General features: G+C 38.0%; 2 protein-coding genes across 4 annotated transcripts in view; one reads left to right on the top strand and one right to left on the bottom strand.

Annotated features, from left to right (window-relative positions):
- Positions 1-1803: 1803 nt before the first annotated feature.
- On the bottom strand, positions 1804-18777 carry LOC149726034 (autophagy-related protein 2 homolog B-like). Its single transcript, XM_089890789.1, has 30 exons — positions 18185-18777; positions 17843-18024; positions 17335-17509; positions 16822-16971; positions 16197-16389; positions 15731-15885; positions 14630-15473; positions 14185-14390; positions 13877-14012; positions 13411-13510; positions 13061-13154; positions 12784-13000; positions 12351-12480; positions 11909-12058; positions 11463-11622; positions 10910-11008; positions 10611-10710; positions 10042-10208; positions 9479-9717; positions 9052-9158; positions 8379-8587; positions 7737-7843; positions 6798-6840; positions 6210-6581; positions 5581-6007; positions 5188-5297; positions 4534-4834; positions 4057-4168; positions 3584-3740; positions 1804-3335 (listed from the first exon to the last, which is right to left on the bottom strand). Exons 1-30 carry the CDS (start codon positions 18266-18268, stop codon positions 3153-3155), a joined length of 5709 nt encoding a protein of 1902 aa, XP_089746915.1. The 5' UTR covers positions 18269-18777; the 3' UTR covers positions 1804-3152.
- A 114-nt stretch (positions 18778-18891) lies between these two features.
- LOC149726031 (1-phosphatidylinositol 3-phosphate 5-kinase-like) overlaps positions 18892-27670 on the top strand; it is a 25219-nt gene continuing 16440 nt past the window's right edge. For 2 of the 3 annotated variants that reach the window (XM_089890788.1, XM_089890786.1), the window contains exons 1-19: positions 18892-19600; positions 19823-19912; positions 20095-20183; positions 20489-20599; positions 20998-21196; positions 21554-21678; positions 22028-22083; positions 22345-22447; positions 22732-22895; positions 23062-23209; positions 23578-23824; positions 24172-24313; positions 24697-24797; positions 25122-25242; positions 25549-25726; positions 26069-26236; positions 26501-26653; positions 26769-26929; positions 27351-27549. In XM_089890788.1, the coding sequence (XP_089746914.1) occupies positions 19480-19600; positions 19823-19912; positions 20095-20183; positions 20489-20599; positions 20998-21196; positions 21554-21678; positions 22028-22083; positions 22345-22447; positions 22732-22895; positions 23062-23209; positions 23578-23824; positions 24172-24313; positions 24697-24797; positions 25122-25242; positions 25549-25726; positions 26069-26236; positions 26501-26653; positions 26769-26929; positions 27351-27549 (2676 nt within the window). In that variant the 5' untranslated portion in view covers positions 18892-19479. The remainder of the gene's footprint in view (positions 19601-19822; positions 19913-20094; positions 20184-20488; positions 20600-20997; positions 21197-21553; positions 21679-22027; positions 22084-22344; positions 22448-22731; positions 22896-23061; positions 23210-23577; positions 23825-24171; positions 24314-24696; positions 24798-25121; positions 25243-25548; positions 25727-26068; positions 26237-26500; positions 26654-26768; positions 26930-27350; positions 27550-27670) is intronic. The other variant, XM_089890787.1, reaches the window with a different exon arrangement.

Genomic DNA, 27670 nt, shown 5'->3' with positions numbered 1-27670 from the left:
GCAAAACCAACAATTACTTGAAGATCACAAGCTTCCATGTTGTGATGATAATATTGTAACCACCATCGTCATCATTATAATGATGTTAAAACAACAGAGTTCTCCATGTGTTGCTTGTTATGTTAGACCCCATGTTTGTATCTGGAGTGTTGGAGTTGTTATCTAAATAACTATAAAACAGAAACATGTTTTGTAACTACCATTTTTCTTATCATTCAACAAACCATATATGTTTATGTGATTTTTTTAATTTCACTGTTACTTGTTTAAATAATTATATACCATAATTTTTTGTAACTGTAAAACTTGTTTGTTTAGAGCGGTTTGTACCTGGAATATTGGGAGTTTTTTAACCATAAACCAGCACCATGTTTCATGACATGAATGCCTTTGGGCGCCTTGTTTTTAAACAGGGTGCAGGTAGACCATACATCGCTACTCGTTTAAACAATGCAAAATTTCACCACTTAACTCTTTTTTGATATGTGAATCCAAATTAATCACATAATCTGTGTAATATCTGTTTACCCATGTTATGCTTATGTACACGATATATTTTAAGTTACGCAAACTTTTCTTCTAATTACATAATATATCCCAATATATGTTAGTTTATACAGTACTGTGGGTTTGCAGCCACACTGTCATCTCACACAAGTGTTTAATTTGGTTAACTTGATATTTTTTTAGCCTGGTGCTTAGAGTGAAAATTTTTCTTGTGCAGAAGACAAGTCAAATTTATGATATGTGTTATATTGTTTTTTGAATTTGTTAATATATTGTCTACAAATCGGGATTGAAGCCAAATATGCTGTAACCAGTGACCACGGCGTTAGGAAAGTTACCATACGTCCACAGTGGTAGCAGCGTGAGGCTTCGAACTCGAGACAGACGCGCGAACTATTGAGCCCCGGGCCCGGTGTCGAGAATAACTACCGTTAAAGTTAACATCTTAGTTTGTTGGAATTATTATAGGCTTTATAAGCGGAATTTGAAAATTAAAAGCTTTTGCAAAACAGCCACGAGCAGTATTTGGGAAGTATTTAGAGGTTTTAAACATTTTTACCGGAATAGTTTTTACCCAGAGCGTGTTTTTAACGATTGTCGTTTTGCCGTTAATTTCATTCTTTTAGTTAATTTGAACAGATGAATTAAGAGTTATTTTATGTAACATTGCACACGTGTGCATAGTGTGTTGTTATAATTAATAGGCGCACGAATAAGGCAGATTATTTGCATATTAGTTATACCTTGCGTGTATGTTGGTTTAACGTTAGATAACACAACAGCAAATACTTGAAAGTTGACGAAGTAATCGCGTGTTGTTCCCCATCAAAGTTGTCATAGGCCACCATTACAAGGGTGTGGGTGCTTCAAAGTAATTAGGGGCCATAGTTACATTAGATAATATTTATTTAACTGGTGTGAAGATTTTTGTTTGTATTTTACTTAGGCCATAATGTCACACTATGTTTGCACAGGAATAAAGTTGTATTTGTTTGTCGTTTTCATTGTTCGAATTATTGTTGTTTGCTCAGCAATAATCACAATCATGTGTTTGAAATTTGCTGATTGTTTTCTTGTTTGGCTGACAGTTTAAACAACTCATTAGTGACAACTGGGTAGGAGCAATTATTGTTAAGACACATACGCTCAGAATAGTAGCAGCGATGAGCCTTGAACTTAGTATCCTCTTGTTAAGAGGTGTGTATTCTAATGACTATGCCCTTTGTTATCAACTAAATACCTTATACCTTCTTCCGGAAAATCTGCAGTTCACAACTGACTTCATTGAAACCGACATCTAATATTTCAAATATATTTCATACCAACCAGCGAATGCATTAAAACAACAATAAAAACAAACTTTTACAAAATGGGAATCGCCAGGCTTTATATAGAACATGGGTGGATTGCAAATATATTAGGAGTGGAAACTTTTTGGGCCTGTTTGGAATTACTAATAATACATGTGGATATGCCTACCACAATTAACACATAAAGTAACGGCAGAAATATAGTTCTGCAGGGCAAGATGGGCAGTGTAAGCACAGAATATTTTATATTACCCGATCGTATTTTAATAAATAACATCGCTCTTTTAGATTTTATAATTCGGGTAAATGTTGTTTACAACCAAATGAGTCGATAAAAGAGAGTAAAAACATGAACCATCTTACCCTGCCCTACAATATGAATTAAATTTGCATTATTATGAGCGCGTGATGGGCCGGATTAAAAACTTCATATACCATACAGCACAATATGTTTACATTATAGTAACCCTTACATTATTTCTGCTTGTTTTCATACAGAACTTATGTATTAGAACCTTTATCTGTATACATAACAACACAAGTAAATCAACCTTTAGATTGAGTGGCAAAGATCGGTGGGTTTACTATCGCATTCAGTATTTATGCGTTGTCATGCTTATATTTTGGAGGTGCACTCTTCCACATTAGAAATCCTTTAGTTACTGCAATCTTACAGTGTTGCCAGCCGTTTCTACTGCAGTACTGAATATAAAGTTGCCACATAATAATTTACCAATGTGTACTTAGTAACAATCGTTCTGCATTAAATGGAAACAAAATACAAAACAGATAAGTCACCATGAATAAGTTGCTAACAAACATAAAACATGGAGTGAAAGTAACTTTATTTTATGAATGGCCAGATATTTCCAAACTTCCAGTATTAGTATTATTTAAGTTACAACAGCACCGTTTGTGATTTAAACAATCCCTATTGTGACATCATAAATAATGATGGTTCAGACTGAAAAGATTTATTTCTTGCACAGTTTTCCTTTCGAAATGATGGATTTGCACCAATTTTTGCGCTGATTGATTAAAGTTTTATCCGGTATTGATTACAAACGACCTGTGAGTAGATTGCCTTCCTGGTTAGCAATATTCTGCAGAATTTGAAATCCCCCGTGCTTCTTTCCAATCTGGATGGAGGTGATTGTTTGTAACAGTGACATCACAAACAGTGTATCGTCACAGTGTTAAACGAATTGCACGAAAATCAGCAACGTGTTTCCCAAAGTTCGCTTGATTCCACCAGTTGTAAAATAAAGGAGGAGGCGTTCAAAGTCAAGTGAAGCAGTTGCAAAAGTTTGGCTTATTCCAACAGCCAGCACAAGATCACGACGCATTCCTCCACTTTTCATCGTCCTCCCTTTTAGCATCAGGAAGGATCTGGTTCCGCATCCCACTCAGAACATTGGATGTTGCCTCCGATGCGATGATCACTGGTTTAACCAGGGTGGGGGGTAGATGACGCAACACACCGCCCACCGCACCCGTGATGCCTTTCTGTTCGTGTTCCTGTGGGTGGTGGTGATACTTATATTATATATAAATGTAACTTAAATATTTAACTTTTGTATATTGGGAGGGGGGCAACGACAGTCGGGCTAATATTTATATTTCTATGTTTAGTAAGATACTACTAAGAATATGTTGAGGTCCTGCATTGAGGCATGCCAAGAAGTCTGAAATATTGGCCAGAGTTGACCCATCACCCCATCACCCAGGGTACAACACCCAGGGTGCAACAAACCCCATAAACCGACCTCTTGTGCGACTCGTGCGATAGAATACGCAGCATCTGACACCCCACTCCTAACCACAGTAAGCGCGTTGTTGAAACCTTCACGAATATCATTGGGTTGTTTATGTCTCGACGCATGAGGGCCGAGGTTACGCCAGTTTTGTTGACGCTTTTCCCTCCTGGGTTAAAAGTATTGCTGATTATGTTTTATAAGCTTGATAAGATTTTTGTATAACATACACCAAAAAGTGTTGGCATCATCAGTGCTTGTAAAAGACTGAGTAGACTTGGTGAAACATCTGCTATAGTATAATGAGTCTATACTTGATAATTATATTATTCATTTATGTATCTGTACAAAAATATGAATTGTTACAATGTTTTGTGTATGATATATATTCTATATTGATGAGACCATTGTTTAAGACTTCTGCCAAATTGGGCCCATTACTTCACATTCGATATATATATAATGCTTGTAGATAAGGATCTTACTTAACATGAAGTTGAGGGGGTGAAACAACATCGTACGTCGTCTCTGCAGCCTTCTGCACCAACCATACCATCCTGTTGGTTAATTCTAATGTTGCCATCGTAGCTGAAGCACCTGGGGTGTGGGGGATAATTGACATTGCAAGTTAATGTGGTAGTTTATCCCATGTCGAGTTACTGAAGGTATTGAGTTTGTGGTAAATTGATTGAACATTATCGGGGGAATGTTTAGACTTACAGAAAAGGATAAAATGTTAACTCCCTGCAGTTTATTTTTTAATGTGTTGTTAACAGAATTGCTCGTGAGGATACGGTTGCAAAATTCTATAAATAATATTTCTTTGCTACCAATTGAGAGAAATGGGATCATGATCCATCTTACCTCAACCTACCATGTTACAAGCTACAAATCATATATATATCTGGTTACACTGGACCATACTACTTCACCCACAATAGCCTTCCACTCAGCCCACCCACCAAAGGAAGATGTTCCACGTTGCAACCCCCTCACAATCCTCCCATCTCTCTTGTATTGTTCAACTGGCATCACAACAAGGTCATGCACGCCTTGGAAGAATTGAACCACCGAATGTAGAGGACCAACCCCACCAAGTATGGAAGGCAGTTGATTCTTCCTGATGTCTCCCGCCCATTCATTCAACATGAAGGTTACCATCTTATCCACACCAAGGATCCCATGTCGATGGATGATCTTCTTTAGTTTAAGTTGTGAGCAATTAAGCTGCCCCAACCCCATCAACAACCCTGCTAATGTACCCTGGGGAGGAATGAGATGTATTTGTGAAGGAACAAATCTTCTGCCACAATAATTTAACATCTACAATATACAATTTCGGGACACATACTTGGAAGTGAACGTACATTATACCTGGATAGCGGGAATAGTTTCAGCTAAATTCATCAAGTTCTAAAGATAAATAATTGAAGCTAAAGGTATATTAAAGTCTAAGATAGATTTTTTAGAAAGCATGGCGCCAGAGCCTGGTGTATAAGTTCAAGGCTCAATGCTGCTACCATTGTGTGCATGTCTTCTTGAGATACTTAACTATAACAGATATTGGGACCTCAGACCCATATAGACCCAAGATACTACACCACCATCATAACTACCTGGTCAGTATCGATATGCTTCCCGTGGTAATCAAGTCGGATTGGAACTTCAGGGGAGAAAATAATTTCACGGAAGAATAAAGGTGTTTGTGATGCGTCAGTGGTGTCCTCTGTAATACAAGGTTGGTTTATGTTGAGATGATGGAAATAGTGGGAATGTGTTTGTAAAGACTTTTTGTCGTGCGCTGTGGGTAAGTAGTTAGGCGCTTGCGTTGTAACCAAAGGATACAAAAGTCTAAAGTTTAATTCTAGTACAATTATGGGCATATGTGGCCTTGGGTGTGACATTACACCAACCCAGTGGTGGATAATGGGTTGCAGCACCCTGGGTGCCAGGATAATGGGCCAACTTTGAATAAATCTTAGGAAGATGTTCAATAAAACCACCCTCACCTTCCACTGCCTCATGCGCATCGTCTGTCGCCGTCTTTATCACTGGAGGATTGGCCACCAATTCATGAGGAACAGTATGCTCTGTGACATCACTATCTGACTTTGAGATCAGAATCGAAACTGAGTCGAAAAACTTTGTGATGAAATCCAAGGCATCTTGATCAACATTTAACCTCAGTGGTTGGAGGGAGACCTTCAACTTGCATTCAATGGAACTTCCCGACTTCTCGGGTTTATATTGTAGAGCTTTCACAATAAGCATGTTTGCTTGTGATTGCTTCGGACTTGCTTCACTATGGAACTGGTAAAGGAACTTATTTATCTGTGATGTTTGGAGTCGATCTCTGATCTCGAACTCTGTCACGATGAGCACGGTACGAGCGGCTTCCTTGCTTTCCTCCCCGTATATCTCGTGTCGGAATCGAACCTGACAAATGGATATTGGATCTTTAATCTTGGTATATCTAATTTATCATGAATGGAATTTTCTAGTCCTGCAGCTTTCCACGTATAACTTGTACAGTAATCTAATTATACATTTAACATTACTGTACATGTTTTTGGGGGAATGAAAAATGAAACATAGAGATAAACAAGCATAGTTGCATCAGCCGATTAAATAAACCAACCTTTGATAAATGAAATTCCATCAAAGTATTTTCATCTCTCAACTTCATCTTTGTGTCTTTAGTTTTCCCGTCAATAGTTGTGAAGTCGCAACCCCCATACATCATCCATACACATGTGAGGTCCTTCACTGAGTATCTCATCTCAGGGGGGGAAAAGGAATCCGGAGCGCTGAGTTGATCCGTCTTCCCCAGGACGGGGGTAAAGTGGTTTTCATGGTAACTGATGACATCATCATCGATGATGTAACGCACCTCAGGCTCGTTCTCGTTAAACCCCCCAAACCCGGGGTCCTCGATGATGCAGAACTGGGTGTCGTCGGGTTCGAATGAGGTCGAGGTCATGAACTCATCAGGGGTCATTACTTCGGGAGGCTGCGGGGGTTACAGGGTTGTTTAGTGGGGTGAAGTAACTTGAAAATAGATGATGAATGATGACACACTATAGGTACAGCTCAAACTTATGTTAACTATGCTATTTTATTAATACTAAACATTTCAGTTAATTCCGTTAGAAAAATTGGCCGTTTAAAGATTGTTTGTCAGTTAAATTCAAAGAAATATTTTCAAACTTTTAAATCCACATCTTACTTGGTCTGTTGCATGAGAGGTGAGTAGGACGTGCTCAGGTGACCTGTGTAATGGGTGGAATAAATATTGGGAAACACTGTAGAAAAATAATGAAAAACACTGTGAAAAAAATTGGGAAACACTGTGGAAAAATAATGAAAAACACTGTGGAAAAATATTGGGAAACACTGTAGAAAAATATTAGGAAACACTGTGTAAAAAAATATTGGGAAACAATGGAAAAATATTGGGAAACACTGTAGAAAAATATTGGAAAACACTGTAAAAAAATATTGAAAAACACTGTAGAAAAATATTGGGAAACACAATGGAAAAATATTGGAAAAATATTGAAAAACACTATGGAAAAACAATGAAAAACACTGTAGAAAAATATTGGGAAACACAATGGAAAAATATTGGAAAACACTGTAGAAAAATATTGGAAAACACTGTAAAAAAATATTGAAAAACACTGTAGAAAAATATTGGGAAACACAATGGAAAAATATTGGAAAACACTGTAGAAAAATATTGAAAAACACTATGGAAAAATATTGAAAAACACTGTAGAAAAATATTGGAAAACACTGTGGAAAAATATTGGGAAGCACTGTGGAAAAATATTGGAAAACACTGTAGAAAAATATTGGGAAACACAATGGAAAAATATTGGAAAACACTGTAGAAAAATATTGAAAAACACTGTAGAAAAATATTGAAAAACACTATGGAAAAACAATGAAAAACACTGTAGAAAAATATTGGGAAACACAATGGAAAAATATTGAAAAACACTGTAGAAAAATATTGGGAAGCACTGTGGAAAAATATTGGGAAACACTAGAAAATAATTTTCCATTATTTCTGCCATCAAGCATAACATAAAATAGTATTGTTTTCAGATCATCCGTTGTATATTCCACCAATAATAGAAACCACATATTGCGCAACACTTACCTTTGTACAGATGTGATGACATCATCGGTTTCCACGTCAACCATGGCGTCAGCAAGTAAGTCACTCACCGTGTCTTGGTACAAACTTTCATGCGATGCTAACATGGCCTGGAACAATTATTATGGGTTGGTTTGGTGTAATATAAGCATGTGGAACATATTTTACAGGTGGGACTATATTTTAACATTATTAGTGAATTAATGTAACTTGTATCCTCGCATGGTGGGGCAACGACAGTTGTTATAACACAGGTGTTCTGTTTCATACACCTCGTGTCCGCTTACAAGTTACCACGTATGTAACTTATTTATCCTCGCATGGCGGGGCAACGACAGTTGTTATAACACAGGTGTTCTGTTTCATACACCTCGTGTTCGCTTACAAGTTACCACGTATGTAACTTATTTATCCTAGCATGACCGAGCAACGACAGTCGTTATAACACGGGTGTTCTGTTTCATACACTCCTTGCCCGCTTACGAGTTACCACGTATGTAACTTGGTTAGTTTTCTGTATAGCTGATAATTTGGACAACCCATTAGTGACCACTGGGTTGGAGCAATTGCCGTTAAGTGTCTTGCCCAAGGACACATACGCCTACAATGGTAGCAGCGAGCAAGTTTATTGTTACGTAAACAAACCTCTTCTGTGGATTTGATTATGACATCATCATGCGATGTATGAATGGATTGTGATGTCATAACATTTGTTTGTTTGTTCATAGAAGCCTCCATTTCCTCCACAAACTTCTTTATGATGGTGAATAACGCTCCAAATGAATCGGAACATGTTTGAATCTTTACCTTGTTGTTGAAGATGGATAAATCTATCAGGGGGTGTTTCATCTTCTCTGGGAGGGTAGAGGGGTTGTATTATTAGGATAAAAACTCAAAACCAAGAATTGTATAATAAAAGAAATATATTTCGTCTAAAATGGCATCGTCCGTCTCTTATTCGAATAAAACTCTCTATTTGTTACATTATAATATGTTAATATGTTCATTGGGTTACATGAGGCACTGCAATACTTTTCTTTATATAGCTTGGAATATTTAAGATATTATATATGTGATAGATGACCCAGTCCTACAGTGAGGCAAGCCATGGGACCGGGGGTTTAGGCCAGAGTTGGCTCATTACCCCAACATTGTATATGCTAACTTATATGAAGCAAACCTGAATAGCTAGTCAAAACATTGCAGGCATAAGGAGAATGGATGTTGTAAAACAATCAACTTATAATTTAGATGGAAATTTCATTGCACCACAATACCAATTATAAGTAACTATGACATAACAATAGCACCATCTTACCATTATCCGTTTGTTTTGTTGAGTTGTTGATTTTCAAACAAACTTCCAACAATCCAACTTCAACCACACAAACGTAATCCTTCATAGATCTAACTTCACGTGCGTCACTGGGTGAATATAGGGGGTTATTTATGCAGGGAAAAATAGGGGTTAGCTTGGCAGTTAGCATGGGGTCATCAAGGTGTACTTAATGTTGGAAACAAATTAATATATTTTAATCAACCATGAGAAAGTTAATCTAAACTTAGAATGAATAATCCTGTTAATATACGGTAGTGCGTGTATACAACTTAATACAAGCACTAGGACTTGAACCCTATACCTCATAGTTATAATGTTACGTACCTAACAAAACCAACTCTGGTATAAATCCCAGGTCCTTGACGACCTCACCCATATACAACCCCATAATTATGACATCACAAACCTTTTAGTGAGGAACAATGAAGCATTATCGATGAGTATATGAAGTAATGATGAAGGAGATCCCGCCACCATGTTCGATGATAGAGAGAAGGAATGAAGAGTGGCGAGCGCACCAACTGGGCACGATGGGGGATGATACTTGACACAACATCGATCAAAATGGAGATGAAGTTGTGTGATAATGGATGGTGGTTTGTAGCCAAGCACCTCGTGGTCGGTGAGATCGAAGAAGTCCGTGATCTGCAAGTATTAGGGGTAAGTTGGGAAGAGTTTTTCGGTATAAAATTAAATAACAGGTTCATTACGTTGTACCTTCGAACAGGCATATTATTTTATGGTTCCTCTGGTACACCAGTGAGGCAGATGAAAGGCTGGTTACATTTAATTCAACATTTATATTTATAATTGGTACACCCAGCGTTGTTGAGCGCAGGTCAGCATAAATATTTCTTTGTTTGTTTTTTTAAGAGACATTTACGCTACAGTGTAGCTTGCCTCAGGGTAAAAAGAAACAAACAAAGACACCTCTACACTAGATATTACTAGCAATACCACACCACCCACCTGATTCAACCAATTAACATCTTGCTGCACAAACTTATGATGAAGTGTCGCCCCCGATAGTAAGGTTGACAACACACAGTGTTTGAGGCTGGGTTGTTCATAATCTAACTTGACAACCATGGTGACCATACGGTCCCTCCCATCACCGCTACTGTGCCGACCTTTGTCTGGAATATGATGGGTTATAAATCATGTGTGTTGGGATGATATATCAACATTCTAGCTCTCGGGTGTGTCTCACTAAAGCCCATGTTTCAACCAAGAGAGGACTTGTCAGAGGACAAAGAATATTGGCAAAATTGAGCCCAAATTATCCTTGCGTGACAGGGCAACAACACATTTAGTGACTACTGAGTTATAGCAATGTTCTTTAAGTGTCTTGCCCAGTTATACACATATTAACCACAACTTACTGAAACATATATTAACCACAACTTACTGAAACATATATTAACCACAACTTACTGAAACACATATTAACCACAACTTACTGAAACATATATTAACCACAACTTACTGAAACATATATTAACCACAACTTACTGAAACACATATTAACCACAACTTACTGAAACACATATTAACCATAGATGAAGTGGGAAATATGATGGTCTCCATGTTGCTTGGTGTGGACGTCGATGGAAGATTAAATGAAGTTCGACCGTTTTCCTGTTGTACAGGTTGGTGTGATGTCATAATGTAATCATGTATAACGTCATAATATAAACAATACGTATAAACCCATTTTCAAATAAGACAACCCATTTAGTTGCATTGGGTTTTATGAGCTTTATTTTTCCATTACACACAAATAATCATAGCACCCACACAGGGACTTGAACCCAACACCATGCTATCAATTGCTTACCTTGTAAAACAACCAACAGCCTTCCATATCAATACAAACATAATCAAGGTTGGAATCCCCTTCGTATCCACCAACATAAAATAAACTTCCGTTTTCAATCTGTGGATATAATGTAGTGTGAGTATATACCATAGCAGATGTTTCACCAAGTCTACTCAGTCTTTTACAAGCACTGATGATGCCAACACTTTTTGGTGTATGTTATATAAAATCTTAATTATGAATATCAAGGTTACAATTATCGCGTATAGACTCATTAGACTCATTAATATAGCAGATGTTTCAATGTTTACAACTATATCACAATGATTTAGTAAAACGCTTGTGGCTGTACATTGGGATTCAATCATGTTTTACAGTATTTTTCAAAATAATTTTAGTGAGTATAATTGTACATAGGCACCTAAACAATGGCCCTTGAATCAATTTATTACCCTATGTGAATAATTTGGGAACATGTTAACTATAATGTAACAAGCAAAGGTAACATTGGGCATATATTCGAATAAGTACCCTGGTTGTTTCCTATGACGCAATAGCAGATGTCCCATACCTTTAACATAAGTTGTCCCTTAGCGCAGTTAGCCGTCACGCTCCCTTGGTTGATGTTCAATGTGACGGCAATCGAACTTTCCTTTTTACTGAAACTTTCACGCAATGTTTCCTTATATGGAGGAACTGCATCGTCGGAATAATCCGAGTCTGAACCATCTCTGTTGTTATGGGTGGGTGGGGGTTAACGCTCTTTCTAAATTAATGTTTCGCAACCTTTTATGGTTTATAGAATCGTAGTCCCCTTTAAAGATACCCAAAGTAAAAGGGGAATTAACTGACTTGTTTTAATGCATAATCTGGGCAAGAGGAGACCCGTGGCATCAATATTGTCCCAGCTGGAGCTACATCTATGGTTGCCTAACTAAAGGAGCATCACAGGTCCCATGGCATGCCTCGTTGTAGCACCTCACCCATATAAACTTTGAGCATTACCCACGTACCCACCTTGAGTTGCAAGCGAAGAACTTCGGCCTCATGTTTGGGTCGAATATTGGTTGGTGTGGAAGTGTGGTTGGGAGGATGGTTGAGGTGAAGGTAGATGCTCCAAAAGGTTGGGGGGCTGCGGGTCGCCATAACAACAAGTCGTTGCCGATCCTGGGGGTAAGTGAAAGTTATTGGTGATGGAATATAATAATTAGCAAGTAATGTTGATTTAATGCTAATGACGTGGAAATGGTCAAATCTGGTCTAATTAAATCACCCTAAAAATTAAGACATTTAAATAAGCGACATTAAACCGAACATAGTGATTGAATCCGTATTTATGACCGATACAGTGTAGGGCCTCACCCATACAGAATGTAACACTAACACAAGCAAGTAATTATCAGTAGCAAAAAATTAACTTAGAATAAATACGTAATCAACTTTTCCAACAATACCGCACCTGTTGTAAATATTCTCGAGGAAATCTTTTGAATGCAGAGTAGCCACCACATGAGGGAGGTAGACATCCAATGATAAGGATGAGGTTTGTGTGGCGTGCGATGTAAAAGTTTGGATTTCATCACAGTTGCCTGGGGTGGGTGTGTATTTGTTGGGTAAACATGTTTGCTTATGTTGTATTTGAGATTTATTATACATGGGTATGGGCAAGAACCTAGGACTAGGCGAGGCCCATTACCCTAAAATTTATAGGATAGCCATAGTTGTTTAATTTATCTGCTCTAAAACATAGGTTACACCTTACTTACTAAACACAGCCTAACACCAGGTAACCTCACATAACTTCATTCTCATTCAAAGGGTTTATAATAAAAACTAAACACAAGAGACAAGACAAATCCACAAACCAAGTCATTTATCACAAACCATCTTACCCGGCATCACCACGTCCTCGTTCACATAAACAACTTTCCGTTTAGAAAAAGGTGAAATCTCTTCATTCAACCCGTTTTCTCCCAACCCAAACACCGAAGTATTCTGCCAATATGAGCCCGTGTTTTGGTCACTAGGTGGAAACGTGGAGTTGTTGGTTGTTTCGTATAAAGTAAAGTTTGGGTTGAAGTCGGGGGGTTGTGGGGGTTGGATGGTCACCTGGGTAACAACAAGAGTGATGGTAACACAACATATTTCTTGTACAAACTTTCCACCAACCTTTAAATAAGGGAAGTCCATGTCGGATGTGGATTTCTTATCATGCGGAGAAGCATCGCGCTTTTGTTTCGCCATCAGGAACTGTTTGGGGGGTCTGTTGTTTGAGGGTAGTTATAATATGGATATATTTTGCTGTGTATATAGAGGGTCATGTATAAACATATTCTGTTGCTACCAGGTATAATGCTCGGAACTGCTCTACCGGTAAAAAGTTTATTCCATTGTAGCAATGTACGTCTGCCATCCGACATCATGGGTGTATGAGGAATATATATAGAATCCGGGGTATATAGAATGAATAACTATATTTTGTCTCTTGCATTCAAGCAATCAAACTTTAGTATTCTTACTTTTTATTATTCTCAGCGTAAAGTAGTTCAATTTGTTTGACTTGCATCATATATACTTGTTTGTGGTGGGAAAAGTTGCTGCTGTACTGGGTGACGTCATCTGTAAGTTTCATACAAGTTTTGTAAAATAATTTAACTCTTACAAATGTTACAATGGAGGTCTAAATACTTTGTGAACTACTGTAGTAGGAGACCCAACTTAATAAAATGGTGCTCACCTTCAATAAATTTGTAACCTTCAAAACTACATTCCATTAAACTTTTTGTGAGCACATAAAATAATTTAACTTTTACCAGTAACATTCAAAAGCTTTGTGAATTGTAACTGTTTGTCGCTTATTGCTTGTAGAGTTATATTTTAGGCCAGCACCAAGGCACACCTGACTGGCCCTAGCCCATAAGTTTATGGGTTTGGGACCCGGGGTTGGGGAGTGATGACCTAACACCTCCACACCAGCATACACACCTTGGTTAACAAACTGTGTTGATAGTTGCAACTCGTGCAACATACAATGCATTTGTTCCTCTCTAATGGATTGTTTGAACCAAGGTCTGCGATCCATCTCCGATCGTAAGTCAGGGATCGGGAACAACAGGATGATCTAAGAAGATGTTTTATCATTGAAGCTCATGCTCACTGTCGGGCTAAGGTGCATTGATATATAAGTTACATATGTGGTAACTCATGAGCGGGCATAGGGTGTATGAAACAGAACACCCGTGGTATAACGAATGTCATTGCCCGCCACACGAGGATAAATAGTAACAACTAACCTTAACATTAGGACATGATAAATTGACATCGAATGAAGAAACTTTACGTTCAGCATCCTCATCTAAAACCTTCTGGAATATCGACTGATTGTTTCCTGATGTTCTGTATAATGAGTATTGACCGGCCGAGCCCATACCACTGCATGGATAGTTCAATAATGTGCTTAACCTATCCACGATGCTGATGTCAACTTCGCATGTGCAATCTGGGGGAACATGGCAACATCAATCTTTATTATTTGCTATATTTATGAAGAAAAAGATGGGAAGAAATAATTAACGAAATATTTTGAGTTGTCAGCGTCACTTTACTCCATAAGGAAGATGGGAAAGTTATATATTGAGTTGCCTAAGGGAGTCAAACACTATCCAAATACTGAACCAAATAACTAACACAACAAGTTGGTGTATACATAAGAACAAACTGATATAAACACACACAAACCTGCAAGTTGAATCTTAACATCGTTGTGTATCGAGTGTTTCAATTCTTCACGATCGATATTTATTTGAAGGGATTTCTCCGAAGGATTTCTTTCGTTAAATGCAAGGATTTGATTAAACTTCCACGAGGATCCTTGATCTTCCTCGGTCCGCCGTAGACACTCCACGAAGTCCACATCACCCAGGGATGCTGATACATGGAGGGATGCAAGATGGGACGCTCCTCCTTCCTTCTGTTGGTGTTGTACATGCACAGGACGTCCCACAAACCTTAGATGATCGTGCGTCTCACACCAACCTGACATTTTCGCTCGGTTTTCAAACAGATCACCGTCCACACCCGTCTCAGCTTTCTTGAAATACTTTGACGCAATTTCCGATAAATACGAGCTCGCACCACACGCCCCTTTCAAGTCATCTTTACCAACTTTCTGGCCACGAAATATTGGGTCTACATGTAACACGGTAACAACAAGCAAGCTGAAGTCCAACTGCGATTGAAACGAAACACAATCCACCCCCGCTGACTCCGATGTCCTGCCTTTTCTTCTACCCCGCTTCTTGCGCTCCATATTAAACTGCGCGGGGTCTACGGACTCACCAGCTGAACTACAACTACTTCCACAACTCGTGCCCGACATTTCCCCGCACTGTGAGTCACCGTTAACTTGGTACAACGTGGATGACGCCGACATCAAGTAAAACCTCTCCTCCCTTCCACGACCAGGGGGAGCAACATCAGGGGCTTGGATGTTCCGATCCAGACTAAACGCGCTGTCCCTGTGTGATATACCGCCACCAAGTGGCTCGGATATTTCTTGGAGGACGTTGATAAGAAGGTGGATCTGGAGGTGAAACGATAAAAATTGAAAATATAAAATGAACAAAAGTAAGCAACAGCCGGGGTGCAAAAGATGCGAGTTCAAGACCCGTTGTTGCTACCATTGTGGGTATATGTGTTCTTAGACACCTAACGACAATTGCTCCAATTCACTGGTCACTAAAGGTTGTCACACGTGGTAACTTGTAAACAGGCACAAGGTGTATTACCAACTGTCATTTCCCATGCGAGGATATTTAGATCACATCCCATCATTCTTACTTGTTTTGGAGTAAGGAATACGAAACACGACCCGATAAAGAAATCCAACTCCATCTTTGGTCCAGGTATTTGTTCTTTATGTTTTATACGAACCTTCAACTCGTGTTTACCATAACACGATGCAATTAATGTTGGTGACATGTCGTATATCATCTCTGTAATACAACGTATATAATGATGAATATAAGCAGTTGTTGACTTCCTACTATGTTAAAACTCAGATAAACTTCTAAGCGACAACTTATTTTAGGAAACCATCATTTCAACAACCTATTAAGGTCATCTCCAAAACATACTGCCAACACAACTTAATTAGGTAATACTACCCTAACCCACTATAATCCCAAATTGTTTCAAAAGTTGGGCCAAAAGACCACCCCAGACCATCTAACATTAACCACTGGCTATATATGGGTGTGTTAAACCACCTAGCCACCCCCCTATTTACGCCTATGACCCAACTCACCTTCGCCCTCCTGGTCAATAATGGAGGTCATATGAAGGTCAAGGCCCGATATTTGGAATCTCTTGCATGAGTTGGTGATGGTTTGGTTTAATAAGTTGGTGAGGTGTTCGGTTCCCTCGTTAAATGTGGGTTGGTTGGTTTGTTGGCTGTTCATTGTCACTTCATCAAAATACTGAAGTTCGTTGATGGATAACTGGAGTGTGCGGTTGATATTTATTAGTTACTTCATTCATTAGTTGAGGATTATTTATAAAATGAGAATTCCTTGAAGTAAAACATCAAAAGGACGCTTAAATGGGTCTGGGATGTTTGTTATTACATAGCATGCAATTTATTTAATTTCTATAATAAAGTAACAATGGTCATATAAATTAAAACAATGAAAAGATAACACACGTTAAAAACACGGGCAACCACTTTTTACAGAACTAGTTTTACAAAGTGTAAACAAAACAATAACCTTGAATTGGTTGCACCACTTTTCACAGGTGTTTACATAAGTTAAGTTGTATTTGACCGACACTTCAGTATTTCTAACAGCTTAAGTGTCAATGAAATTGGCTGCACTACTTTTGTACAGTAATAGATTCAGCACACATCACACCAAACACAGCATTAACCTCACCTCCAGTCTGATCCGTTTATTTGATTGATAATTAAAATGTTCGAACCCAAACTTTACATCAGAAAACTTGATTTTCACCCGAGACAAAATATTTTCGATTGTTTTTGCGAATAATTCCAACCCTTCGAACATTGAACCGCTGTCTTTGTTCTGTGGTGGAGGTTGGAGGGGGGGAATATTTGTGGTTGGGGTTGTAATAGGTTGGTGGGCAAACTTTTAATATTTATTATAATACAACAGGCATTAAATCATACAGATCTGGGGTATTCAGCTTTAGGGTTAAAGTATTAAAAATATTTTGGGTTGGGGGATAGGGGGCTTAATCCTATTATCGGGAATACAGGACCATTTAAAGAGACATGTTTTTTTGGGATAGGTATAAAAAAAATAAAATGTTGTAGCTACATCATGTCATTGCATGCTATTGCTAATATTACGCGTTCTTTATTATGCAATTTTTGGCACGAAACACTGCGTAGAATTATGAATTGCTTATCAACCTGTCAATCAAACCTGTTTAATATCTTCTTCCTGTTGTTTGAAACATTCCTGTGCAAGCTGCATCGAGGTTGACATGCTGCCGTATGATTCGTAGAACGAGTCAGTCATGTCAGCAAAGTTGGCGGGCCGTTGGTGGTTCATAGCTACCTTTATATGAAGTCCCTTTATCTCTACTATGCAGTTCTCACTAGAATAAAGTTGTTATTTATTTATTTATATAAGAATGTAATTATAGTTGTGAGTATAAGCATCACATTGTTTGATGTTTAGTAAAAACCTGTTTGTTTGTCTAGACACCTAACAGCAAAGTAAAATCTGTTTAGGTGTAAAACTTAAGGTGCTAAAACATATGATGTCACCAATGTTTCAAAAGTTGGGCTGAAATGTGACCTCAGTCCTCAGGCATTCATATTGTTACACCAATGGTTTAGGTATGATTATGCAAATCACAAAACAGATTATAACTATATTGCAAACAGAATTAATACACAAGTGACCACAACTGCATTGTTAAACTAACCTTAATAAATTAGACCATGGTATCATCACAGATATTGACGCAATATCTCCTGATACCATCTCAATAGGAACATGAAACTGTGTGAGCAATTCATTCACTGAATAAACATCTAGCATCACGTTTTCAACACAACCTTTCCCACTGTAGAGGTCCAAGCTAAGTTGATCAAGACGGAGTTTCTCCTGTAATACACCTCATGCTCACTGTCGAGTTATAACATAAACAACAAATCTGAAATTATACAGCTGGTAAAAGACCTTAGAAACATTTTGAAACCAAAAATGTTCATTTATCATCAGCAGAAGAACACGCATGGACCAAGGTATAACATCCACAACCAACCTGTAGAAACTTTCCCAGATAATGCTGAAGTAAATACCGACACGCTCTCTTCTTGATTGACTCGGGAAACGGCAACCAAGGCATCGTAGGGCGTAAGTTAAACAAACAAAGAAAATAAACGAGTTAATCTGAAAGGATGTGTTGGGAAACAATATCGATATTTTATGATGTAAATAAATATTCCAGGATATTACATGATACGACATAATGTGGTGTTAGACTGCTAGTTAAGAAACCTTAATCACTAAACCCATTCCATAGGTTCATACCCTTATATGGAGTTTTGTCTAATATTTAACAAAAGATTCTTCACTAATACTTATATTGTTCGCTTATAAAAACAATCACATATAGAAGCAAAAAGCTACAAACGGTTTAACTTTATAACAAACACTTAAGTTACATTGGTAGCATATTCTTTATTAAACGGAAACCCTCAACATAAAGTTAGTATTTCGCATAAATCGGTAACGATAAAGGTATGTAGTCCCGTTCCAAAAGGCATCACTTTTTAAAGTCCACGTACAAATAGCTTGTTCTATATCCTGATAAAAACGTCAATATATCATTTAACCCAACAACAAAAACTTTCACAAACTTTGCTTTTGTTTGTTTATAAAATGTCACGTGATCAGAAACAGCTGGTGCAAATCAAAACAAAGACAAGAGGATAGAAATAGTATTTCCATATTAATTTTATTTTTATTTGGGGGGTTTTGTTTAAAAGTTAAAATATTAAATAAGTGTAACCTATTTATGCTCGCATGACGGGGCAACGACAGTCGTTATAACACGAGTGTTCTGTTTTTTCACACAAAAGCACTAATTTCTTCATATTTGTTTATAGATTCACGTTCACCCCACTATATGAACGGAAGTGTTTTGTGCGGGAATTCCCCTACGGAAAAAGATCTCGTGACGTCATTATGACATCACATGACCGGTTTATGCAAAGTTACAGACATGCAGAATCATCAATGGTGGCTATATACAGGAAACGGATGTTACTCGGTGAAATAAAACCAAAGTTCTTTTAATGCAGTGTCTGTTGTTTTACCGTATTGCCCTGGTTTTAAAATTTGTGTTTATACCAGGCTGCACTGTGTTGTTATTATACTTGTTTTTGTTTTTACCTGTAGCGTGTTTAAAAAAACTATATGAATGTATAAAGACTTTGTTATATATTATTCTAAATTCTCATTGTTGCAGATGCTACATTGGGATATTACTAGGTGAACTACAATATGTGGTTTATTGGATTATAATATATTGTGGTTGTATTATAACTTGGGAATATGATGTCGCCACAGAAAGATAATTTACATCAATTAACTTTCTTTGATCCCCTGAAAGATGGCGGGTCAAAACAAGCGAGTGTTTTGCAAAGCGTGGTCGATTTCTTCTCCCTGAAGAAAGGTGAGGTTGGCAGTGAGCATGAGGTCATAGGCACCAAACCTGGAAGTTTCTACACCGCATTAATCAGTAAACATTACAACCAATAAGTTAGATTTGTTTCATAGTAATTTGTGGCTAACTATCCCTGTCTCCCCTGTGTTTTTAAAAGTGGGTGCCTATGCAGGTGGTGCATAAATCCTTACCAACAGTGGTGTATGCCAAAATAACAAAGTGTTTCAACAGACGCACACAGAAGTACGACGGCAAGTAATGTGAATTTAAACGAAAGCGTTCCCCAGTTGTCTCCAAGTATTGAAGTTGATCATGATGATGGTAATTGTGTTATATGTAGCCCAACGTACTTGTGTGTGTTTATATGCATATGCTGGGCTGTATATCTATATGTGCATTATTGTGTTGTATACTATATGTGCATTGAGACTCTTTTGGTTTTTTAGCATTTAGTGCGTTGTATGAATTTTAAAATACAACTTATACATACATGTACATCTCAGGTTCCCGCATTGAGAAGTCGCACACCTTCACGAACCCCTCGCTACAATTACGTCGACCTTCTACACTTGGTGTGGAGACGACATATAAGGTGATTTCACTCTAATAGGTGTGTAATGGGGGTAACTGTGGTGGTCATGTGTTATGGGAGGGGATTAGCTTTTGCTTATTATCTCCATATTTTAACTTTGTGAGTGATTGTTTTAATGTATGGCTGACAGTTTAGACAACCCAGTGACCACTGGGTTGGAGCAAATGTCGTTAAGTGTCTTGCCCAAGGACACATAAACGTATCAGTATCGAGCATTGAACTCGGTATCCTTGGGTTATAACAAACGTATTGCTTATTTATATTTCTTTGTATATCATTGATTATAACATATTGTTTTGACACAGAACAAGGAAGCCACCCATGGCAGTGAAGTCGAATTATTGACGTTCAAGAATATTTTCAAAGATTTTCCGAAACGTATTGTTCCAAAATATCATTCGCCTGTTAAGGTGATGGTGGGTGGTTGGTTGGACCTTTGTATTCAAATATTTGTACATACGTGGTAACTTGTAAGCAAGCATGAGGTTTATGAAACAGAACACTTGTATAATTTGTGTTATAGCCACTGTCGTTGCCCACCATGCAGGGATAGATAAGTTAAATTAAGTTCTAAAAATAGTGTACCAACAAACAAAAATCAAGTCCAACTCATAGTTTACTATTAAAGAAATATTTTATTTTCCGCATAAAATCACTGAGTCACTTGAATAAATGATTCAATGAGTTCGTTGCACTTAATCCTAACTTATCTAGTCATAAGAAACACATTTTTATCTATTTAACCCACAACCTCTGGGATAGATAGAGAACGCTAGCCACTGTAAAGGACTATTCAACTTCTTTCCTACCCCAGGAATACAGAGGACAGAGCGACAACTCAAGTGAAGACTTGAAACAATATTGGATGCCAGACAAACATTGCCATGAATGTTATGAATGTGGGGATAGATTCACCACGTTTAGAAGACGCCACCATTGCAGGATATGTGGACATATATTCTGTAGCAGATGTTGCTACCAGTTTATACCAAGAGAAGTCATCGCACAAGCAGGTGATGGATGGGGTGGTTGTTTTGTGTGGTGGGGTAGTTTGGTGACTACAAGTGATGTCCGCGATGGTAGCAACATTGAGGTTTGAACCCTGTATCCTCTAGTTAAGAAAAAAATGCCCAAAATAAGAGTAATAGGCCCAACTCTGGCATAAATCCAAAGCCCCATAGTTTGCTTCACTTGTTGGTTGGTGGGGCCTCAACCATATAGAATATGTCACTTGTATACAATGGTACAAATAAAACTATATATTAATGTAATAATTTCAAATTAAGATTATGTTACTTATGTTACAGTATAATTCACTGTTACATGACTTATGTATACAAGATATTCAACCATGATATAAACCTTCCCAGGAGTTGGCATGTTACGTTCATGCACGTATTGTTATTCTTTATTGACGTCATACACCAAACCTACTGTAACAAACACTACAGCAAAGAATCTACAAATACTGAACGAATACGATGGACTGATTGACGTAAGGATTAATATTTGTTTACTGGAAATTGTTTATTCAACATTATTTACTGTGGGCTTTTGATGTTTCAACCAAGCTTTTAGTGTTAGTTTAGAAGCCATGCTTTTACCCAAAAACTTGATTTTTTTTCAAAGTTTTAAAATTGTGATTTTACCCCAACGCATGATACCGTTTGCCCGAATGTTAAAACATCTTCCTTTGGGTCGTTACTTGTTACCAAACTGTACAAATTGTTTTTTTTCATTGTTTTGCTGCTAATTCTTTTCTCTTTATTGTTTAAATTAGTTTTACCTTTGATATTGTATTCGAAAAGATAAGTTCCACATATACTTGTTTCTGGTTTATACAGGCCTCGCATGAATCAAATACTTCACTTAATCTACAACTGGATCCATTCAATACAAGGTTGGACTTTATGATTAATAGATATTATTTGGATTTATCATGTGCAAACTTTTGTTGCCAGTTGTTATGTAAAATGAGATAATGGGACAACTCTGGTCTAAAACCCAGTTTTCTACTGCATAGCCTTACCCTTACCTTACCTCTATAGAAGAATGTTAATTCCAAAGTATTAATTCTATGTTGCGTATTAACGTATTGACACCTTATTTAAAGTGAATTTACATTTTATACAGCCCACATAAACATCTTATATATTATTAGTTTCTCGCGACATCCCAAAGGTCGGTCACGGTCGTTGGTTTCGGGTCGTGGTTCGCCGATCGAGGACGGGGTGATGTCACCCATGCAAACGGAAGCTACGAGGGTAAGTTGGAAGTTATGTGAATACAAGGGGGCAGCACATTTCACTCCTATCTTCACGCTGCATAAGCAGTGTCATTTTAAACAAAACCTTTTTTAGTGACTTAATTATAACTAAACTGTCATATTACAACCAAATTCTTTATCAAATGTTTCCAAAGTAGTTTCTGACCACAGCGTGTCTTATCGGTCGTCGTTTTGCTGCTTATTCCATTCGTTTTAATTATTTTGATCTTTGCTATCGCATTCGTAGAAGTAAATACAGTTCATGATATTTAACATCCACAGAAATCCCCATACAATGTATTTGACGTAACCCCTGGCTTGCAACCCCCTTTCAACAACCAACATGAACAAGTTACGTTCGCCAAAGGTTCGGTTCAACTGCATGAGTTGTGGGCCAAGATAAGCGATGATAAAGATGGGTTGGAGTTCAGGGATCATAGATACAGGTGGGGGTACATTTGATTTTTGGTAATATTGACAAATTTATAAATATGCCTAATTCAGCTACGTTTATCTCCTTAAACAATTCCCCTCTAAGTGTAGGTAAGAGAGTCGGAAATATGTAAATAACCCGATGACACTTAACCCCCCATCTAACATTACACCTCCCAGGTTACGAAAGTTCACGCAGAGCGTAACGGGCACGGAGCTCGTTGATTGGTTGATCACACGTGGTATAACGGAGACCCGACCACAAGGGTGCGCCATCGCACAAGCATTGCTCGACGCTGAGTGGATTAAGAGCGTCGTTGATGATCGGGTGGGTTGGTACAGGGTTCAAAGCCCCGCGTGGGGTGTATGCTTGGGTGTAAAACAGCTTGTGGATGTTCCAATCTGGGAGTATCTGATGGTGGATGAAACGTTGGAAAAACATTACTTTTCATACCAGATAAGCCGTTGGATGATAATTTACATTATGCCTGGTAGCAGAAGTAGCCAAAGAATGTATAAAATAAACATGCATTGATATTTGCCAACCAGACAGTGAGCATGGGGTGTATGAAGCCATGGTATGGTGTGCAACACCCGTGTATTAAACCTCTTGGTTTCCTAACTATAATCTAAACTGGATAAACATAAAGTATCCTAACTTAGCATGAGGTATATGATACATTCAACATCATCCAGGTTTTCCATGATGAATATTGTTTGTATCAACATGGATCAAACGCAACACGAGCTGACTCATATTACAAATCAACCGGTCTGGTTCTACAAAGTACTCCCATTAAACAGTCGAGACGACCATCTCGCCAATCCTGGGTACTATCGCATGAATATGGGACCACACTGGACAACGAACCAAATTGGGTCAAAGAAATATCAAACGAGGAAGAGAAAGATTCGGATGATGGACTCCATTTCTGGTCCCCAGGTGCGGCATAATGGGGCTATCCCAATAAACTAGTTATTTCACTAATACTAAGTAAGGCCACAATACCTAGCATTGCCTGACATTAATTATATGTTGTTTTATTCATTATCAATTTTACCATGTTTTTTATTTGTTCACAATCCATCACTGCTATCTTTTCGTGATTTATACCGTCACGACTCGGTAAACCCATGTGTGCTTTTTTTATATACCTGAAACTTATGCAATATAATCATGATCTAGCTCTCATTTGGTTAATATAATGGCTATTATATCTACACTGGTTCATATATAGTATCAATACACACCGATACCCCACAATAACCCAACCCCCCCCACACACACAGTACAACCCTTCTACAAACTACTGGACAGCGGACAAGATTATTTATTATCGAGCGATTCTTCGTCCGCTCAATCTGGTGGCTCGCTGTCAAGTTATGTGGAGATCGACAACGAACATAAGATCATTAAATATAAAAGACCCAGGTAAGGTTGCTGTGTTGTATGGGGCATGAATAAATTTAAAGACCCAGGTAAGGTTGCTGTGCTGTGTGTACTGGTTGTTTCATGATGGCAATTATAGATCAACCCGGAATTTTCTGCACCACAATAATCAGTAAACATTACAACCAATAAGTTTATTTCACAGGATTGTGTGCTAACTATTCCTACCTCCCCTGTGTTTTTAATAGTCTGCCACCTGTAGAGTAATGAAGGACACTTCAGGTTTAGACCATAGTTGACCACCACTATATAATAGTTTGACTCATATAAATAGAATATAACTGGTCCAATACCCCAACTTTGTATATGCATGTTCTATATACAGCTGGTCCATTACCTTATAACCCCCAACCCCATCCTCACAGGCGATTATCGGATAGTTCCCCCCCACCTTTGGAGTCCGGGTTAAAACAACCAAAGTTTGTGGATGAGAATGTAACTTCGATCAGTGCCGATTATATCAGAAGTAAGTTTGGGTTTGGGTTGTTATGTTTGTGTCTGAACATGCTACCAGTATCATGTGATCTGCTGAGAGGTTGAGCATAAATTAGTGCGATGTCTGTTGTTACGTCATTATTTGCACATGAGCGTCTTTGTATGGTTTTGTATGTTTACCTTTTTATTGTTTAACAGTCATTCAGTATCTGTGCACAGTAACATTACTACGTAATATTCGTAGGTTTTGCTTGTTATGTTGAGGCTGTGTGGACTTGCTTGGATTTTAACCCTTAAGTAATAAACGTAATTTCAATGTACAAGGCGCATAATTATCACATTAACCCAACCCCAGGTTTCCTTGCATGGCACGGGACGTATTTAAACAACTCATGGTTCGTATCAAGTGTTGGATGGAGGGAGAAGGAAGTCCAAACATCTCATCTACCTTCGCATGTCAAACATGCTTTCTACAGGTTAGTTATGGTTCAACTATAAGTTAATATGTCAATATATAAATGTAATGTACACCACAATTCATATGTGTGGACATATACATGTTTAATTAAATCTTTTTAATTAAACGGGATTTGAACCTGTAACCTCTGGTTTATAGGCAAGTGCTCTAACTACTGTGTTTATCGAATATCAAACTAATTTGTTGTCAGTGTTGGGAATTGAACCCGGTATCCTTAGGTTATTACTTATGATTCAAGTCCTTTTACTGCCTTACCACTAAGCCATGGGGTAGGAAATCATTATCCAACCACTAATTCATCCAGGTTAAAGAAATTATATTTCCGACATTCCATGAAGTTCCTGCACCAGTTGTTTGTGAGGGAGAAGCTCCATACATCATGGTCGGATGTTGTTGTTCCGTTAGCCAAGCAAATATGTGATACTGTTACACCTAACGCTGAAGTTAACATGGAGATATGTCACTATGTGCATGTTAAGAAGGTAGGGGGGATGGTTCTTGATACTGCTGTATTTAAAGCTGATTAATGGTAATGGAATGGTCTGTCAACTAGAGTCCAATAAAAAGAGAAAACTTTGTCGTAAAGGGGACAAGCAAACCTCTGCTCATGGTCTTGTTTGTTTTAGAGGCCTATTGCTACAAAGTGGTGAACAAAATAACATGTAAATATGTTTAAACAAATGTTGATTATTTTATTGATGTAGCAGGGGACCACGGTGTTGAGTGTCTCTAAAGGAAGCAAAACTATAAAAGAGAGCAATATTGGGGTAACCCATATCTCGTTGCCCCCCCACCCGCACAATAACAACACCTCCCCCCCACAGTTACTCGACAATGAACCCCAGGACTCCCGGTTATTATGGGGTGTCGTATTCTCGCATAATGTTGTTCATAATAAGATGATGAATCGAATAGACAACCCAACGATCATGTTGCTTGCCACCCCACTTGAATATCAACGCGTTCAATATAAACTGTCATCTCTTGACCCTGTAAGTATTGTTGTGTGTTGGTGTTATGTATTGTGTTAAATTTAGTCAACATTTATCAAATAAAATGTTGATTTGATAACTAAGAGATGCATTTGGTTTCATATTAATTTTTGTTAGCTATAAGTTTTATAATTTAATTAATTTTTAGAATGAATGTTGAATTTTTAAATGAAATAATATTGTTTCGTAAACACATGCCCCACATTAAACCCATGTTTCAAAATAACCACCAATCCACTTTAAACTTTATCATACACTTTCCAGATCGTCCAACAGGAGCCAGAGTTCCTCAAACATCTCATTTCTAGAATTGTGTCGCGGAAACCCGACATTGTGATGTCACAATGCTCAGTGTCGCATGAAGGGAGGAGGTTGTTGCTTGACGCTGGCATCACCTTGATCATCAATGTCAAGCAGGTGAACAACTCCTACTTAGTAGGTGGTTAGGGGGTTATGAATACACCATGTGTGTCAGGTGTATAAGAAGACACCAATATTATAACACGACAGTTAGCATGTGGTTTATTCACAGCCGGTAATGGAGCGATTATCGCGTTGCACGAACGCCGACGTAGCTTACTCCATCGATCAATTGAAGACCGTACGCTTGGGTAGTTGCGGTCGGTTTCGTGCCAGCCAACATTACAATGGACATAGAAAGGTGGTTTGTAGTGATGGGGTGATGGAGGACGGGTAAGTTAGGTTGACCGGGATGTATTGTTGTTGTTGGTTGTATTGTTAATATTTAACATATATGTATTGAGCCAACTGTTGCTTAAATCCCTGAGTGTTGGGGTAAGAGTCCAACTTTGGTTTATATCCAAAGTTCAATGCTGTGACTTGCTGTAGAATTAAACTAAATAGTAAAGAACAATTGGTTTACAGTAATGGGCAACCCTGGTTTATATTTTAGGCCTATTGATATGCCTAACTTGAAGATCTCACTCATATAGAATAGAGCAAACATGTTGGTATATTTGGCCAATTCTCGCCTACTGAACATTATGAACATTATATTTTATGAACAAACTGAAAAACTGTTTTATATAACTTAAACAATGTTAGTTTAATATTTTTAATATTACCACACTGACCCAACACATTCCCTCCGCAGTGAATCATCCACGAACGCATACAAAACCCTCATCTATGTTGATGGTTGCGACCCCACCAAAGGTTGCTCCGTTATATTAAGGGACCTTCCTCACTATCTACGAAGACAGGACACGGATCATGTGATACAAGATCGATTATCGAGGGTGAAGAGGGTTTTGCTCTTCCTAATAAGGATCATGTATCATGGGAAGTTGGAGGTGGGGGTGTTTTGCTGTGTGGTAGCTTGCTAAGATATCGCAAATGTAAAAGATGTTATTTTTTTAAATAAATGAATTCATGTAAGTTGTGTAACCTTGCATGGGGGCAACGACAGTGGTA

Source organism: Ciona robusta, chromosome 12 (assembly GCF_009617815.1).
Source record: "Ciona robusta chromosome 12, ASM961781v2".
Classification (NCBI taxonomy): Eukaryota; Metazoa; Chordata; class Ascidiacea; order Phlebobranchia; family Cionidae; genus Ciona; species Ciona robusta.
The sequence above is the reverse complement of the archived record's forward strand: the minus strand, read 5'-3'. Positions and strand labels throughout refer to the sequence as shown.